The 18750-nt window shown below is 40.9% G+C and overlaps 1 protein-coding gene across 2 annotated transcripts in view; it reads left to right on the top strand.

Annotated features, from left to right (window-relative positions):
• nkd2b (NKD inhibitor of WNT signaling pathway 2b) overlaps positions 1-18750 on the top strand; it is a 37039-nt gene continuing 18289 nt past the window's right edge. For both annotated transcript variants that reach the window (XM_084726569.1, XM_084726568.1), the window contains exons 1-3: positions 1-292; positions 421-447; positions 562-653. In XM_084726569.1, coding sequence (XP_084582695.1) covers positions 268-292; positions 421-447; positions 562-653 — 144 coding nt within the window. In that variant the 5' untranslated portion in view covers positions 1-267. The remainder of the gene's footprint in view (positions 293-420; positions 448-561; positions 654-18750) is intronic.

Below are 18750 nucleotides of genomic sequence, written 5' to 3'. Positions count from 1 at the left end.
CAAAGCGCTCCCACACTCAGTCGGACTGAAGGGAAGCCTGGAGAGAGACAGCGAGTGTGTCCTGCTGTCTCCCTCACACATCACCTCCACTCGTTCATCTCGTTCGTGCTCGGAGACAGCTGATTCTTCAATGAGCCCGCGGTTTAATCACCGTCCTCTGGATGAAGTTGGAGTTTTCTTCTCGCAAAACAAACACAATGTGACCATGTTGAGTCAGTGACTGTTATCCGGAGTACCTTTATTGATCCAGGGAAGAGGGACTTAAGAATGGGCAAACTTCAGTCAAAACATGGTAAGAAATGTTGGAGTTCTGAGCACTGAATCACAAAATATTTCAAGTATTTTCATCTTAGTGTTCATATAATAGAATAAAATTAACGAATGTCTATTTTGCATCCTTGTTTCCTCGTGGATCTGAAGCGTGTAAGCGCCGAGAAAACCCTGAAGGTGAGGACAGATCACATTGTATAATGGAGTTTGATATGCTGATGTGATAAATCATAGGCCGAGTTTAAGATTTAGGTGAAACCTGCTGATCGGTGTGTTTAATCCCTGTCTCAGGAGACAGTTTTGTTGTGAACGCCTTCCTCCGGAGAGGGATGGAGGAATGTGAGAGGTACAGCGCGACGGATCACAAGCTGAAGAACATGCAGGTATCAGACATTTTTGTCTCTATTTCACGTTTATTTTCTCTTTCTTCTTTGTGACAATGAGCTCAACAACAAAACCAGCTGATTTTGATCCCCTGTTTTTGATTAAAAATAAATGAAAAGACTGTAAAGCTATTAAGTTTTCCCTTGAATGATTACAAGGACTGTGGTTAAACACATTTTAATGCTGACTTCAAAGCATTTTTCAGGAGTAAAACAAAAAAGGATTTTAGTAAACATCGAAAAAGCTCTCTGATTTATCATGATCTGTTTCAGTGGTGAAATGTTGACTGTTTCTCTTAGAAATAACTATTGCATCCCCTCATGTTGTCAGGGAGTCTGCAAGCATCCAATAATCTGAATTTTAAATCATCTTAAAATGTCTTTAATATGATTTTGACAGGTCACTTTAATGAAATTGCATTAACTTCAGTCCCACTTTTAAGTGTGTTTTTGGAAAAAAAATCATGCTGTAACAGCTTCAAAATGTTGAACCAGTAACCACAAATGCAAACTGTGCATGTACTTTTTGCCAGTGTTACTCTTAAAATGCCAGCAGAAACCTTGTATGTGCACCATTCGTGTTTGTTTTAACAGTTTTACACTGACAACATTCATAATTTATTATCTAAAAAAGTGTGTCAGGTGTGTGTGTGCGTTTGCATGAGCTGATGGGACGAGTCTGTCTGGCACTTCAAAGACGATCTGAGAACTTCTTGACTGAACTGTATCCACCGAGCGTGTGTGAAGACATGCTGATGTCTTTGCAGCGTTGTAGCTTGTTGTTCTTTCTGTCATGTCTGGCTCCGGCACAACACTGCAGCGGTTATTCCCCTGCCAGCATCATTGGATGGGGTTATGACAGGCATGAGCCCCGTGTGTGTGTGTGTGTGTGTGTGTGTGTGTGTGTGTGTGTGTGTGTGTGTGTGTGTGAAGCGGCTTGGCAAAGCAGCACACACACTCACACAGACAGACACAGCCTGGATGGAAAGGTAGTCGTTTCTCAGACTGAGCTGAGGGATATAAAGTTTGCTCTTGTGGCTGCTGGCATCATGACTCAGGGCTGTGTCTTTTTCCTCAATGCCTCCCATTCTAGTGCGGCTCCCAGCGGGCAGCCCTCTGTGGCATAACATTACATCACTTCAATTAGTGTGTCGTTTTGAGGGGTCCAAGAGCCCCAGAGCTCACAGACAGACAGACAGAAAGCTGCGAGGAGTTCACACAGAGGTACTGACGGTCTGTGAGGTGGGTGGTTGTAATAGTGGAAGAGTTATAGATTATATCAGGGCTATAAACCGCCCACTCATGGCAAATTAAAAGAGAACTTTACTCTGCTTCAGAGCGGGCTGAGTTCACACTCCCCAGAAGGGAAACCACCAGAGGCACCGGCTTGACACTTATTAGTAGGTGGGTCCCACCCTCACTTCTATCAAAGTCCTGCGGCTGATTTATTTTGCGTCATTAGTTGGTTACATTAGAGGCTCGTTCGCAGACCAGAACGGGATCAGCATTTAACAAACCAGCCCCTCACTTTTCCCGCTTTCTTTGAAACTAACGCAGGTCGATGGAGAATGGTTGGACGAGCCAAAGTGCAGTCACATCTGTTACTGACATATACTGGTCCAGATATGTATAGATGGTACATAAGACGTGAAAGAAATGTTTCTACATCACATGCTTTAAAGGGGCAGTAAGTGATTCTGGAGACAGATGGATTGTTGAGTCTCGTTTCCAAGTCGTCAAATTATCGACACGTCCGATAAGAGGCTCGGAGATGGTTGAGTCTTGACTCTTGTTGTTGGGAATGAGCCTCACATGTTACAAACCTGTGATTGGCCAAAGTCTCCCTTAACAGGCTACATTTTCTAAAGCTTGAAAACAGAGCCCAGGAGAAGTGTAGTTTTCTTGAGTTACAATATGCTTAAAGATTATTATGGAGGTTTTGTCCATAAGGTTAGTTCCGAAATTAACCAGCTTTAATCAGAGATAACATGCTGGGTGTAACAAAACCCAGAGTATGATGACAAATGGAGATCAAATGATTAGTTGATAAATTGATCAGTCCCTTGATCAGTCCGGGAGATTAATCGACTACTTTTTTGATTACGTTTAAGTAATTTTTCAAACAAACATGCCAAACCTTCTCTAGTTCCAGCTTCTCTAAGGATTCACTGCTTGTCTGTGTCTAGTGCGACATGTCTGTGGGTTTTGGACTTGCTTGGTTGGACAAAACAAGCATTTGAAGATGCCACTTTGGGCTTCGGAAATGTTATTGTATGGTTTCAGTATTTTCTGACATTTTGTAGAACAAAACAATAATATATTAATTTGAAAACGGGGCTGCACGATATGATAAAAAGAAAAGAAAAAAAAAAGATTATTTTGACAGATATTGTGATTGCACTACGATTCAGGATTACTGGGAATGATCATTTTTACATCACAAATTGAATTTTCACTGAAGAAACTATTCAAATCTTTGATCATGTGATATTTGTTCTTCAGTTATTTTCATAATTGATTCATCTGTCTATCATTTTCTCTATTTTTGGATTGGTTGTTTGGTCCATAATGTGTCAGAAAATGGTCCAAGATGACATCATTGAGTGTCTTGTTTTGTCCACAAACTAAAAGTCTTCACTGTTTATTGAAACAAAGGAGTAAAGAAACCAGAAAATATTCACATTTAGGAAGCTGAGATAAGAGAATTTTGACATTTTGTCTTAAAGAAAAATACTGAAAACAATTCATTCGTTATCAAAATAGTTGGAACACAGTTTTTTTATTACTTTGATATAGAGCTGCAACTAATGATTAATTTCATTGTCTATTCATCTCTTATTTTGTTTACTGTCATAGAGGAGTAAAGAAACTAGAAAATTCTCACATCCAAGAAGCTGAAATAAAAGAATTTGGACATATTTCCTTAAAAATGAGTCAAAAAGATTAACTGATTATCAGAATAGTTGGCTTAACTGAGGAGATTTCATGCTTGTCTTTGTTTAATGTGACATATCTTTGGATTTTTCACTGTTAGTTGTAAAAAAAAGATGCTATTGGAAGACATTGCTTTTGGCTTTTGGGATTTGTAATGAGCATTTTTCACAATTTTCTGGCATTTTGTAGATCAGAACAACATGAGGAGAATTTGTTGATGAACCAGTAATGAAAACATTGATTAGCTGCAGCCCTGTTGAGTATTCAATGACAGATAATTCAGTATATGAATGAAATTGATACTATGACGATATGGTGCATATATGCGTGCTATTATGTTGCAGAGGTAATATGTGACTTCCTGCTCATATATACAATGACAGCTCTTTTCATGCTTTTGAAACGAGTCCACTATGCCTACATTAATGTAAAGATAGATGATGTCCCCGGGGATGCTTTTCATGCTGTATAGTTTCCTATCTAGCAGCATGACTTTCAACACAGATAGAATTTATCTCCACTGTAAGACTGTAACTCCATTCCCACGTTTGATCCCTTGAACATACCGTTAATTAATTCTTCTCTAGGATTGCATTTCATTGTCACATTTCCAGATATAATTATTGGATTATGGGTTCTTAGATGTTTGGACCGTGATTAAAGAAGTCCAAGTCAAGTAATATCAGTAATTAGATCATTTTTTGAAGTTTTAGATCAATTACAGCCATACTGTGTCCTGAGTATTTTAGCATGAGGGTAGTACTCTTCGCCTCTGCAGTCCAGGTTGATGAACAGCAGGGACAGTTAAAATCACTTATGATTCGGTACAGGAGGAGATTGGCCAAACACACTGTTTAGCTCTGACCATCCCCCTCCTCATTGTCAAATGGGGGAGTAGGATTCCTGAGCTGTCTGGCTGCGACTTCAAAGCGCAGAGCTGGGAGTTATAAAAGGGCTCTGATATCAGTGGAGCCTCCGAACCCTCACCCCTCTATCCCCCTGTCCTGTCCTGGGGGATGGGCTGAAAGCGATGGAGCACAACCCGGGTGGTGGGGGCAAGCGCTAACAGGGCTCAATGTTAATGGGGTTTTTTTTCACTTGGATGGACATTTTTCCTATTTTCTGACATGTTATAGATGTTTCATCCCTACATTAAACATATCAATAAGCTTTAATCTTTGCTATTATTTTATACCTGCTAATAAATAGTAATAACCACAAAATATAATGTCAAAAATGAAAATTATTCAAATAAAAATCTCCTCCTGCTTCTTTTTAACTGGCTAATGTACTACTTACCATATGTAAATCATGAAAGCAAATCATGCTTTCCTACCCAATTCTAAACTCCATATTTGAGAGGCTGAAAAAGTAATTTTCCGCCATTACCAACATTACTTTGCTTTTAATTATTATCATTATTTTCAGCTGATCAGGCGTTAATCTTCCCCCTAGGCAAACAGGCATCCCTGGTTGTTGAGCCCTGGCAAACACAGTCTGTGTCCACACCAGTTCGTGTAAACCTGTGAATCTTCTCAATAAAGCTTCCATTTCTATCCAGCAAATCATGAATGCTTTGCCGAGCTTTAGCGAGAGATAACAAAAGATCAAAGGATGCGAAGACCTGTTTAAATATTGATGTTGCTGCAAAGCATGATTCAAGATTGCAGCTGACAGACCGCCTCCAGCGTGTAATCCTATAGGCTCCTTAAAGTGTGTGGTCTGAGTGGACAAAGAGAGCGTGATTCAGCAGGATGACTTGGCTCATCCTGGCTACAGACGTCAAGGTTTTGACACTTGGTTGCAGGTGTTCCAGACAGGCCTTACCTGTCCAAGCACCTGGTGTAATGTAGAAATATTACAGGTGAGATCAAAGTGGCAGTCACCCCCCCCCCCCCCCCCCCCCCCCAAAAAAAAACAAGCCTAGTCTGTAGTTATTGAATATGTAAAAATGCGGAAAACTGTTCACCCTGTACTTATCCAAACCTGTGTTCATTAGTGGAAGAGCTGTGTGAAGGTTCACTGTGTTTCACCTCTGGAAACATCAACACATCAACAGCCCCGACCCTCACACACACACACACACACACACACACACACACACACACACACACACACACAGCCTCTGTGCTTCATTTTGGAGCTTCAAACAGACATGCTTGGATGCCCAAATAATGACAGGCTAATTCAGCCTTTCAGCACCATCTTTTGTCTCAAAACTTCCCACAGACTTGGCCTGTGAGGAGGGAGTGTGTCAACATTTTCAATTCCACAACAAAGACTTTTATTATTCCACTTTGAAAGGTTAATAATATCACACTTGAAGTCGAAAAGGCTCGGTTAGGGGATTCAGTTTGGACGTAATGATGTGCCAAAAGCTCAGAGACACAAATTTATTTTGACTTTCGGAGAGTTACATAGCACTCACTCACCCCTCAATAATAAATTTAGTTTAAGAGCAGAGTTCCCAAGCAGCTCACTAAACTAATTGTAAGCTAATGTTTTTTTAACATTCATTTGGAATCTGTGAATAAGACTTTCCCCTTATATAAAAATCCTCATTTGGCGATCCTGCTTGAAATGGATGTTATGTTTGGACGATTCTGACGCCGGGCATTTGGGTATATCTTCTAGTCACCATGTTCATTTTGAGTGAGCAGTATTTGATTTGGATCTGAAACTGGGATATCTGTGTAATCTTAAGGCTGTGACCCGAAATGACATTTTATTTTTCAGTACACAGCCTGAGGTTTGAAACTGAGGTCATTTCTTTTTAGTTTTGAGTTGTTTTCCAGTCCGTCCAGTCAGTCACTCAGCTTTTTTTGGGGGATTGTTGCAACCTAAATGGACCCTTCCTAAATCCCACCCCTTTTTGCTCTGTGCTCCAATAACAGTTGAGCAAACTTGGTATCTTGGCCCACTTTCTCCTTTTCGTGTAAAAGTGACATATATCTTAATTAATTGATGTTCGTAAAATGCTGACATTAACAAACTTAAGATGTGAATATATGTCACTTTCAGTGGCCTTTCTATAATATCATGATGCAGATACTGATGTTTTAGGCATTTTCTGTAGTATAATTGTGGGAGCAAGTGAAAACTGCAAAAAAAAATGGTTGCGATATAAAAAAGTAAGTAATTCATTAAGAATCAAAGGGAACTTGTTCTGGTAATAATTAAACCACAGTCTGTTCTCAGTGTTCTAAGTAATATTACCAGCTCAAACTCAAAACAGCACAAAAATTCAAAAATGTCAAAGTGCCCAGAGCACTGATAAATGACAGTAAGAATGACAAACCTTTCTCTTTTCCTGTAAAGTAAAATAAAACATAAATAATAAGACATGGAGACAATTCATTGAGATGGACACGTATGACGTTTGCTACGATGGGTAGAACTCGCGAGAAGCTAAGATGATTGGCCTAATTTATGGAAGTTGCGGTGATTGGACAAATTTGCAAGGTTGTGCATAACGCAGAATTCATGGGGACTGGTTGAATTTGAGTTGCAATAGCAACATCGCAACCTCCTGTAAGGACTGGTTTTCATTCAGCTCCTGGCGAGTGTGTGAAAACTTCCTACAAGAAATACTCTCTTCAGCAACATCCCGTCACTTTTCACCTCTGCCTCTTCTTACAAATGACAAAAAAAAAAAAAATCCTGTCGCTGATGCGGCACCAGCGGGGAGCAATACATGCTGGAGACAAAAAGGTGTGCTCATATATGTACTGCTGCTTTTGAAGGGACTTGAAGGCATTTGGAGAGTTTGTTTTTTTCCACCTCTCTCTCTCTCTCTTTTTTTTTTTTGAAATTGGCTTCACAAGAAGGCGAGCTGTGAGCCTTCATCTCTGAATGAAAAGCATGTGGCTGGCATCCAGAACAGCGGGGTCTTTCAGCACGGCCCCGGCAGACATCTGTTCCTGGTTTGTACAGCAAAATCCTGGAGCAGGGAGAGGGGCTGTGGTGGAAATGGGGTGGGAGAAGGGTGGCGGGGAAGAGGAAAAGAGGAGGAGGAGGAGCGGGGGGTTTAAGGGTGTTTTTTTTTTTTTTCATCTGGGAGATATTTGAGGGAGTTTAAAGGTAGTGGGGGAAGGGGGCGCCCTGTCCACCGCATTGTTGAGCTGACCATTGATCTCACCTTTCCTTCTACATTAACATGTACCAGCTGTTAAACATGCTAATCACCGCCTTCTCCTGGGACTTCTTTTTCTACGTTGGTTGCCATTTGTCCAGAACAAACATTCACTTCTCTGTCAGTGTAAACATCATCACCTGGTCGGCTTCGACACTCGTCACAAGTGCGGGATGCTTGTTTTATCCATTCTTTCATGTTTGAGTGTTTCAGTGTGCATCTCCGCATGGCTTCGCCCGTGAGTCAGAGGTTGAGTCCCTCTCTGTCTGTATGTTTGTGAGAGAATGACTGAGTGAGAGGCAGAGAGTGGTTTGTGTGGCCTGCGCCTAATGGAGAGAGACATTAGAACACTGCTGGCAGATTAAATGTTTATTTTTCTGAGGATATTTATACTGTCTGAAGTACTTTGAAGCAGTTTGCTCACTTTCTCGCTTTAATTCCCCCGGCGAGCTGCAGTCATGAAGGGAGCAAGGCCTCTCTCTGGCCATCAGGAGGAATCAAAGAGCCATCACTCAGAGGACCAGAGGCCTTTAGCCCCAGGCCAGTTGCCCGTTTTGTCCAGTTGGTAATCCAAACATCGTCTCTTAAAGGAATAGTTCAGCATTCGGGAAACACGCTTATTCGCTGTCTTGTTGGGAGTTAGATGAGATGATTGATTCCACTATCATGTCTATACTGTAGCTTAGCCAGCAGCAGGTTAATGTAAAGAGCTCAACAGCTAGACCGACTCTGTTCAAAGATAGCAAAATCACCTAGGGTGCTTTCAGACAGCAAACGGGTGTCCCGACTACAGAACCAGCCTGTGCAACACAGGATGCCATTCACTCTATCCACCTGGTGTAATCTTATGCAGTTAAGCAGGTTGTAGTAGCAACAGTGTTAGCCCTAGGTTTTTTTTGTTTTTTTTTTCAGGCTTGGTGACACACAAACACAGTCAACCTCAGTCAGATGGGCGCAGCAGGCAGTCTGTAATGTATATTAGCATTCAAATTTTTTTTTCACTCTGTATATTCAGGACTTTCAACTTAGTAAATGTGAGGAGAGGATGATTTATCAAATTGTATTTATTGCATAACAATAAGCAGTGTAACCTCTGACCTCTGCAAAATATTAGCACATCATGAACGCACTGTGCATGATTCATTGCTGCACTTTATCTTCCTTGTCTTGGAGAAAAAATTCACCATGGCATCATGATATGGAAAAGTTGCAGTGATGTTTATGCTAACTTTACTCAAATCATTAATTTTATGTTGTTGTTATTTTGGCGTGGTGGGAGTTCTTATTGGCCTGGTGGCCCATCAGGCCTGTAAAATTATTGGGCAGCAATAAGATAATTAATATAGCAGAGGAGCCTTGCACATTCAGACTGAGAGGAGCCCTGCATGAAAAAAATTAGGCTCTCTCATTCACTTGAATGGATCCACTCTGGTGGCGCTGCATGGTTGCCAACAGTGGACTTAAAAAAAAAGGGTAGTCTCAACTGGCTCAACTTTTGATGCAACGCAACATCATCTGGCATGGCACTGTGTTGGCCAATCACCATGCAGGCTTACATTCCAGGTGGATTACTTTGTAAAATGAACATGAGTTGTAAAATCATGTGTCAGTATTAGAAACCGTTGTGCAGGTTTTTGGCAGATGATAAACCTTCAAATTCATCAATTTGTCATTCAGACTGAAGCGACGAGCCCCCACCAACGCAGCTCCCAGCATTGTTTGAACGCAGGGCTGATTCTGGTCTGAACGCCCACGAAAGCTCAACACATTGCATCTTGGTTGTTTGGGGAGTCACTTTTCCCTGCCAAAAAAATAGTCCCTCACCAAAGCAATGTCACTTGTGAATTAGTGGGCTTCAGATGTGCTCCTACACAGATTTCATTACCCTTGGACGGAGCCAGGCTAGCTGTTTCCTGCTGTTTCAAGTCTTTGTGCTTAGCTAACCATCTCCTGGCTGTAGTTTCATATTCATCATATAGAAATGGGAATGGTATCAATCAATAATATAAGCATGAAAGTAGTGTACTTAATGCCTGTTTTTGTCAAGGGTATATGTGAGAATAGATACACAAATGGGTTTCAAAGAGACAACATTGTGACAACTGTTGTCGTGCCATGACAGCATTTCAACCACATATATTTAAGGGCATAAATATTTATTTAAATTCTTCTACAGCTCAACAGAGAATAGTATATATTTAGACAAGAGAAATGGCAGCCGCTCAGCTTCCTTCATTATTGGAGCTGTTATCTGCAGACGTATAGAATGAGGCTCTGTCGCCTTTGCAGTTATCTCAGTCCCATCATCGCTGCTTTGAAGTCGCTGCTTTTCAAGATATTTATGAGATATCTGTTTGTGTGCTTCAGAGAGATCAGTGTAGCTGTACAGGACCGGTTTGCAGCTAGTCATCAGGCGTGCAATTGTACGTGAATATCTCAACTTCCTGAATGGAGCCCGTGCCAGGTTTTCGGTGACACTACATGACCCAGACGTGCACGGTCACTGATGACAGCAGGGAGACCTCACTTCCCCTCCATTGGTCAGCGTGCTGGTGGCTGTTTGGGGCAGCCCCGCCGAGGGTTAACACTGGCCTGTGTCTTTGCTCTCGCTCCCTGCCAGGGGAAAGAAAATACCTGAAGCTGGAGCCCAGTGCTTAGCGCTGACATTTTTGGCAAAGGCTGCTGGATCCAAGTCTGTGTTTGATCTTGTGCTTCTCCCAGCCAAGTAAAACACCGGGAGACTCAAAGGTTATTACATTTTAGTGTGTAAGGTATGTTTCCACATAAACCCCTGTTCCCCCTTAGAAAGCTTTAGCTCTTTTCCAAGTGGACTTCATTTCGCAAGCCTTAGAGCAGCCGGGGGAATATCATATTTTTTCAGTTATGGTTGTTGGTGGTGTTATTATATGCTGTCATTACAGCCATTGTTAATTGATTACATTGTTTAAATTACATCTTCAGTGAGTGTAGTTCATGTGTGGAGCTCAGGGGGGGACACAGGAAGCCTCAGACAGTGTTTAACTTAAAGGGACAGTTCACCTCAAAAGAAAAATTACTACTTTTCCTCTTACCTGTAGTGCTATTTATCCATCTACATCTCTGTTTTGGTGCGAGTTGCAAAGTTTTGGAGATATCGGTCATAGAGATGTCTGCCTTCTCTCCACTATAATGGAACTACATGGCACTCGTGGTGCTTGAAGCGCCAAAAAATGAATAAAAACTCAACAGTAATTTCTCTTTCCTGGAATGTTGACCCAGTTTCTCTAGATACTCCACAGCCATTGTTGTCAGCTCTTTCAATTCGGGACTATTTTCTTTCTACCAAACTACACCTACCAACCATATCACCGTGCAGATGGAGGCGTGCATCTAGTCATAGACGAGAGGTCATAGTTTAGCTGAGGAGGACGCCATTAATGTTTATATCCTGTGTCATGAGAGAAGGCAGACATCTTTACAGCTGATATCTCCAAAGTCAAAATTTCAAGGCAGCTTATTCAATACATTTTTGGGTTTTTAGGCCAACTCTAACTCAAAGGTTTTAGCAAGTAATAATGTTTTGTTGAGATAATTTACTTTTCTTGTTTAGCTAAACTTGAATCTTAAGTTTTAGAAATTCCCAAAAATGTGCATTTCAAAAATTGTTGAATAAGCTCATGGAAGTGAAAGTGAATAATGGTAAATAATTCAATGTTTTCAATTGGAACCATTTAATTTTCAAGCACCCAAATAACGACAAATCAGGTCCACATCTCACTGTGAACAATTTTTTAAATGCAATTTTTGGTGGTCTGCAAAAACTTTCAAAACCTATGAGTTTGCAACTCAAAAATCTAATGAGGACAGCTGTCTTGTAATTGAGTTTTCTCAACTTTTTTTACAGTCTAAGAGAAAAAAATTGCGTTTTTCATTCTGGGGTGAAGTGTCCCATTAAACATTATCAGTGAAGACATTGCAGATCTATTTTGTTCAATATTATTGTCAATATTTATTTTGTTCAATATTTTGTTGTAGATTGAAAAGGAGACTGCGGTTTTTGGTTGTTTGTTTAAAGAGGGCAGGGGATTCCTCTTTTGGACATGAGTTTGTTATCCTCTGAATTCAGCCAGTGGAAACTTGAGATTGTCTCCACAAAGGTCACATGCTGACCTGACATATATTCCACAATACAAACACGGGGGAAACTAAATAGCAGTGTGCAGCACAATACACTCATAGCTGTGAATGACTTAACATAAATCTTTGGCGTGAATACCTCTACTTATGTTCATGTGAGAAAAAAAACAATACATAAAGACACCAATGCCAGAACAAAAACGATCTCTAAAATGTTTTTGAAATTCAGCTGGACATTTGTGTTTTTGAGCTTCACATCAATACTCCTCCTGTTCTGATGCCAAAAGCGTCTTCTTTAGGCCCTTTGATATATTACATTCACTTTCTGTGTTGTTCTTTAAAAAAAAAAAAAGCCTTCAGAGTCACCCCTGAATGCTTCGAAACTTCATCCTTGCTCCACATTCCTGAACCTGACGCCCTGCTAGGTTTGAGACTGGAGAATGAAACACCACACACCACAAACCCTGGCTTCCTCTGTGCTAAGAAAAAAGGCCCAGTGGAGGGCACTCAGAGCTGCTGGCATTGTTACTACATTGTTGTGATGCTGCGGTATTGATGCTGTGGTATTCTTTACATAAGCATCAACTATTATTCACTGGTGTTATGCTTCTAGCATACATTCCACATATTCCTCATGAGATTTAGGCTGAAATTCTATACTTAAGTCAAAGTACAATTACTAACATACAAAAGTGGAAATTACTATTTGAGAAACCTTCTGACTGCCTAGTAAAATAAATTTTAATACATTTCTGTGCTTAGGACTTATCATTAAAGTTTACAATTAGCTAAGTTACCATGGCATTTATAGCAGGGTGGTTCGCTTCAAGTGTCTTTTCAGGTTGGCTGTGATTTTGTAGCCACAGGGTGTCTCTCTGTCTCCTGTTACTACAGTGCATTATGTTTTTTTCCTTTCTGTCGAATTATAAATTAAGTGTGTTCATAGATCTGGTCCTTTCTTCCACCAAAACCATGTGTTGGAGCCACCATGTTGTTGTTATTAAGTAACACAGAACTGGGGGAAGATTACATGCATTTTTAATGTCTTATAGCACTATATCGCTAAGTCTTGTTTTGCCTCGTCAATGAAAACAAAACCTAAATTTTGTCATTGTTTTTATTGTTACCTGCTAATTTTTAGCTCGTCAGCGTCTCTTCTTAGTCATGGAAAATAGGTTGTTGATGAACATTTTTCCTCACAATTTTCAATTGTGTACTGCAATTATGAAAGTGGCGTTAATTGTTGCAGTTGAAGTTGGCATTACATTAGTTAATCTCCTTGCTAAACTGGACCAATTTAAAAACACAACAAGCCACTAGCTACAGGACGACTTAATGCCAAAACTTCGAAGACTAATATTACAAGAATAACATAGTTAACATTAGCTAGCTAACTGCATTTTCATCTACAGACAGGTTGCAGCAAAGCTATAAATGGCAAATATAGCAAAGTAAAAAGTAGATTACCAGTTCAATATGCTAGTGCTGATGCTTGAGTAAAGAGTAGAAGAGTATTGCTTCGATTCCATACAAGGAGTCAGTACAAGCTCATTTGATGTTCAAGAACCATGAAAAAAAAAAAGTGGACTTCACAGCAGAATTGTGTTGATAGGTGAACAGACTTTACGCAATATCCATCTCCCCATCGTCCAGTTTCATATACAGAATGCCAGAGCACGACATTTATCGAACACACCCAAAACCCAGACCCCTGAGGAGTTAGGCATCTTTCTCTCTGCTCTGAGCTGAGAGCCTTCCCCTCTTTGGGACCCCAAGCCTGCACATGTGTAGGTATCGCTATTACTCAGCTCATAAAACGCCACAGTCCCATCTGAAAGTGGTTAGCTGTTGAAACACACTAGCAGCTTCAAAGCTTGGATCCAGGCTCTGCAGACAGCACAGGCCTGGCCCTCTTTCTTCTGCACATCACATTCCTCTCCGATGGGGAATGGCTGCAAACTTGCTTTTGTTACACAAACCTGTTCCCATCATCAAAACCCTCAATGGGTCTCCATTGAAAGGAAGTGGTTTATTTTTGTCATGGGTGGTAATTTTTCAGGGGAATTGAATTTTGGGAAAAGCGTGATTGCGGAATGATTCTGTGTGCGTGCTCAGAAGAAAGAGGAATGAAGCAGTTCTCACAGTCATGCGTTGGTGTATTTATATACTCCAAACACCTTTTGTGCTCCTTCCTATATGTGACAGAGAGGGAGGGAGAGGATGAAACAGTGCTGAAAGAGGCCACTGTTCTCATTTCCTCTGAAGGCAGCCTTCTTTTCTTCCCCCACCCATTTCTTTCCTGAGCCCGTCCACTTCAAAAGCTGACCTGGCCCTGTGTGCCATGTAACATGTTTACCTAAAGGCTCGTTTCAAATAAACAGCAGTTCTCCTTGAGACGCCTGCCCCCCTCACTGAGAGCCTTTCAGAGACACCATCTGCTCACAGGAGGTGCTTCACAAAGAAAATGCACTCTTTTAAATCAGGATTTCATGTCATGATATTGCTGCTGAGACTTTAAGGAGTCAGCTTCAGTTTAGCTAAATGTTTTAAAGCAAGAAAAAAAAAATACCTTTAGAAAATCAGAAAATCTGAGTCTTTGAAAGTTGGTCGTACAAACAGTATCAATGAAAATTTTAGGCAGTAGGTCTACCTATAAATAAAGCCAAGTACCAGGAATGATAAGTTCCATTAACTACTTATCAAGGGACTAAAATGTTCCTTCAGTCAGTTGTTGTCTGTTCCAACCATGGTCTGAAGACCCAGAAAGATTTGGCAAATTAGTGCTTAGACACATGAAAAAGGGATGGCTGTTTTTACATGTCATTTTTCATGCTGCAGGTTGCCTTTTTCAACTCCTGTTGATTTTTGTCCTACACATAAATGTTCGATAAGGCTTGTACTTGTACTCGACAGTCAATCTGTTTACTTTATTCTGTAGCTCCATGTTGAAAAGTCCCCCAAACAGGGTGTTTTATGGAATGTAAAATAATGTCCCCAGAGCTTAATTTAAACCTTTGTCCTTTGGTTGAAATGCGCTGAGTTCCTTCAGAAGTTCCTTGTTCTTGAGCAAAGTTCCTACGGTTGAAACGTGGTATAAGTGAATACAGCAGAGTTATCAAATATAAGCTTATTTATACCCAAAGCACCCAGAACCTTTAGTCCAAGAACTAATACTCAAGGAATTTAAAGCTTCCTACAGCCCGTTGTTTCCTGCCTTTCCCTCACAGTCCAAAGACCTGTGAAGATGAGGCAAAAAAGTGATGGCCGTTTTTACACGCCATTTTTGCGCACACCTAACCTGAACCTCACTGGACGTCATCAGTCCATCTGTCATATGCCTTCTTCTGTCACTTCATGTTGCGGTGTCGAAGACCAATGAACAAAGACCGAATTGGTTTGCAGCTGGTGTTTTCTTCAAATGGCAGCTAAAATTAAAGTACTCAACCACTCAAAAATGTTCAGTACTGTAAGGTCCACCTCCAAAGTTCCTGTACCTTTGGAAAGTACTACAGGGACTTTTTTTAAACAGAACTTAATCTAGACCTGGGTCCCTGTGGTGGAAAAGCAAGGAGTTCCTCTAAAAGTTTGTTAATTTCCTTTGGAAAAGTTCCTGCAGTGGCAACACGGCTTAAATGAATACAGAATACAAGTTCTCAGATAAAGCAGGTCTTCAAGGTCTTTCTCTATAACCAGCACCTACTTCTTGGTGTTGATAGGGGCTTACTGATCCTATCACCTTTAGAATGCCAGTGTTTTAGAATATCTGAACTTTGACCCACAGTGTCATGTGCTCAGCTTTGAGAACTGCTTTATCCTGGCAGCATCTGATAACCTCAATGCGTTTAAGGTGTTATTGCACATTAGGCCCTTCTGCTTTATGAAGCATAAATCATCTTTCAAGGACTTCTATCAAACCTTGAGTGTCACACTTAGTGCTTTTAAGTGGACTGCCTCCAGAGTTGCTGTGTGATAGAGAACCAGACTCCATCAGACTTGTTGCTTTATACCTGAGATAAGATAAGAACACACAAGCAGCCAAGCTAAGCTAACTCAGCTCATGTTTAAGCACTCATACTCACTTCATACAGCCTCACAGCCCTGGTTTCCAGTAATTATGGCCGTGAAAGCAGCAGCTCTCTGTGTGCTCTGCTGAGCTGCCCTCTGCACCATAGCCTTTTGATCTCTGCTTGTGCCATGGATGAATTACGTTGCAGAATTTCACACTGGGGAACAGTGTTTCAGACACACACAGCTAGTCTGTCAGGTCACTAAAGTGCACACATGGCAGCCTTGGTCCAAAAGGAAGAAGCACAGATGTTGGAGTCTCACCAACTGTGGCCCGCAAAATCTCTACTTGGCATATTTCTGTGATGTGTCACAAATAAAAATTATAATTCAAGGATTGCACCATGAGGCTTTAAAATTCTTGTCTTGTAGCTACATTTTCAAAAGTAATTCATCATACGCCTCACATCCTTTTTTTTTATTTTTTAGACCAGTAATTTTCTTTGAGAATAATTCAACAGAAATATGAATGAGCTTTGCATGATTTTGGTGCATCAGTAATTGGCCCATGTTCTACTTTTTCTTTTCTACATCTCATCTGTTCCTCTTCAGCTTTCAACTTTGTCCCCCTTTTCATGGGAAGTTGCGTCTCATGTGCCAAAGCATTACAGTCAGTGGCCTTTTAGCAATGATCCATTTCACATATCCAGGCTTCCTTCACATCGTTTGAGGATTGCGGAGTCTCCTCTGCTTCCTGAGCCCAGCAGGAGTGTATTTTTAGGAATCCTCAGGAAAACACTTGGTGTTGACCCTGGGATGACCCCCTGTCTAGTTCCAGGACTGTGAGGAACTTCACAGCTTGGAATTAAGCCTGTTCTTGCAGTGTCAAGAATTCTTGTGGTCTTTGAGACTGGCAATCCCTACTGGCTGGAGAAGACAGCGGTACCGGACAGTCAGAGGGAGTTACACAACAACACAGAGAGAGACGGGAGATAAAAGAGGTGCAGCCACTTTGAATATGCAGCCACTCTTTTTCTCTAGATGTCAGATTTAAGATCTTTAGTGTCAAAAACTGCCACAGTCTGCAAAGCCAAGACATTTTTACCCAAACAATGTTGGCAGGATGGACTCATGCCTTAAATATTTCATAGTAAGGAAGAACAGTACCAATTATGCAAACAAGTGGTGTCTCCTAGGACCTGAGGTTTGGCAAGTGCCATTGGGAAAATAGTTAGGCTATATTAGATGAGTTGTTAGGGGCTCTGCCTGTGTTTGTCGGTCTACCTAGGTTATTTGTTGCATCCTACAGCACTGAACTCAGTTTTGGCTATGTCTGACTGGCAAGCCTGATTCCCCCTGAGGGCTGAATGCAATAATAGTACGGTACAACAGCCACCCGTCTCTGTTTGCCCAATATGCCTCACAGATGGAAGTGTTGAGAGTTCATGCTACATTACTGGCTGATTGGTCACGGCTGCAAGAGCTCCTCTTATCGTGGCCAGTCATATGTATCTGTGCTTCTCTGTGTAAGTTACCCAGGGGGAGCAGTAACTAGTGGACTGTAGAGCTGTGGTTTTGACCCCGAACCTTGTCTTATCCTGCTGGAGGACATGTTCAGGAAACCAGCAGGCAGCTCATCCGCCAGCACTTAGTAGCCAGAGTGCACCAAAAGTTGGACAGCATCATTAAAGCGAGTTCTCCAGTCTTTCCCACCCGGGTGTAATTGTACCCCAGAGGTTATACATTTACTAAGGGAGTAAAGCTCAATTAGCTCAAATAAAAAATAGAAATTGTAATTTGGTTAAAATATGCTGTATATCCACGTATTTGTGTTAAGGAGGAAAATCGAGGGTGTGATTGATCTTTAGTAAATTACACTGTTCAGCCTGAGCTGGTTATCACCTCATCTTGATTTTGAAATTCAGTGAAAAGTAGTTAGAAAGTGAGAAGTCAAAGCAGAAGCAGGTACACACTATGAGCAGTGGTAGTGTGTACCTACTTCAGTGTCAGCTAAATGTATTGAAAAATTGCCAAATGTATGTATAAACAATTGAAAATAGTTCGCTAAAGGCAATGCATAAACAGTTGAAATAGTTGTTTAAAAGTAAAAGGAAATGTGTGGCAATCAAATTGTTGAAATAGCTTGCTAAAAGTAACTAGTACACTGTTACTAACTAGTAAACTAATAAGTAACTAGTGTAATGTAACTAGTAAAGTAATGATAAATAGTTGAATTAGCCGGTGGAAAGTGATGAATTAACAGTTAAAATAGTTAGCCAAACGTAATGGATAAACATTTGAAATAGCTAGCGAAAAGTACCAAAGAAAATGTTGAAATACTTATAAAAATTAATGGAGACACCAGTAGATTAGCTATTTGAATGTAATGAATAATAAATAGTAAAGACCAGTTCAACTAGTTAAAAGTAAGCCTGTTAATGGTTGCGTTGTCACGTCTAAAACAGCTTAGCCCCTTATAATTCAGTTTATGAAAAAAGTAGGTAACAATATCCACTTCACATCCAATTTATGATCCATTTATAAAACATATTTGGAACATGACGGGTGGCGTTGATGAAGTAGTACTTCATCTGTCAGGGCTGCGGGGTTACATCAGACAAAAACCTGTTGGGATAACCACTCCACATGTAAAGCTTGGGCAGCGTTGCTGCTCTTCCACACTGGCGTGCAGCTGTCCTTCCCCAACATGGTTTGTTTACATTTCTCAGTCACCCACAGGAGCACTGTAACGCCTGTAGCTCCACCAGCCTCCAACCACAGAGCCTCGCCCCTATGAACTGCCAGGCCGGGTTTTCAAAGCTGTGACTCAAATCCCTTTCAGCTTAACAAAACGAGCAGTGAAAACAGTGGTGTTGGTGGTTATCTCACAGGTGAGGGCAATTATAACTG

This window comes from Lutjanus erythropterus, chromosome 9 (assembly GCF_056507025.1).
Source record: "Lutjanus erythropterus isolate fLutEry1 chromosome 9, fLutEry1.hap2, whole genome shotgun sequence".
Taxonomy (NCBI): Eukaryota; Metazoa; Chordata; class Actinopteri; order Lutjaniformes; family Lutjanidae; genus Lutjanus; species Lutjanus erythropterus.
Note: the sequence above shows the minus strand (reverse complement) of the source record. Positions and strands in the feature narration are given on the sequence as shown.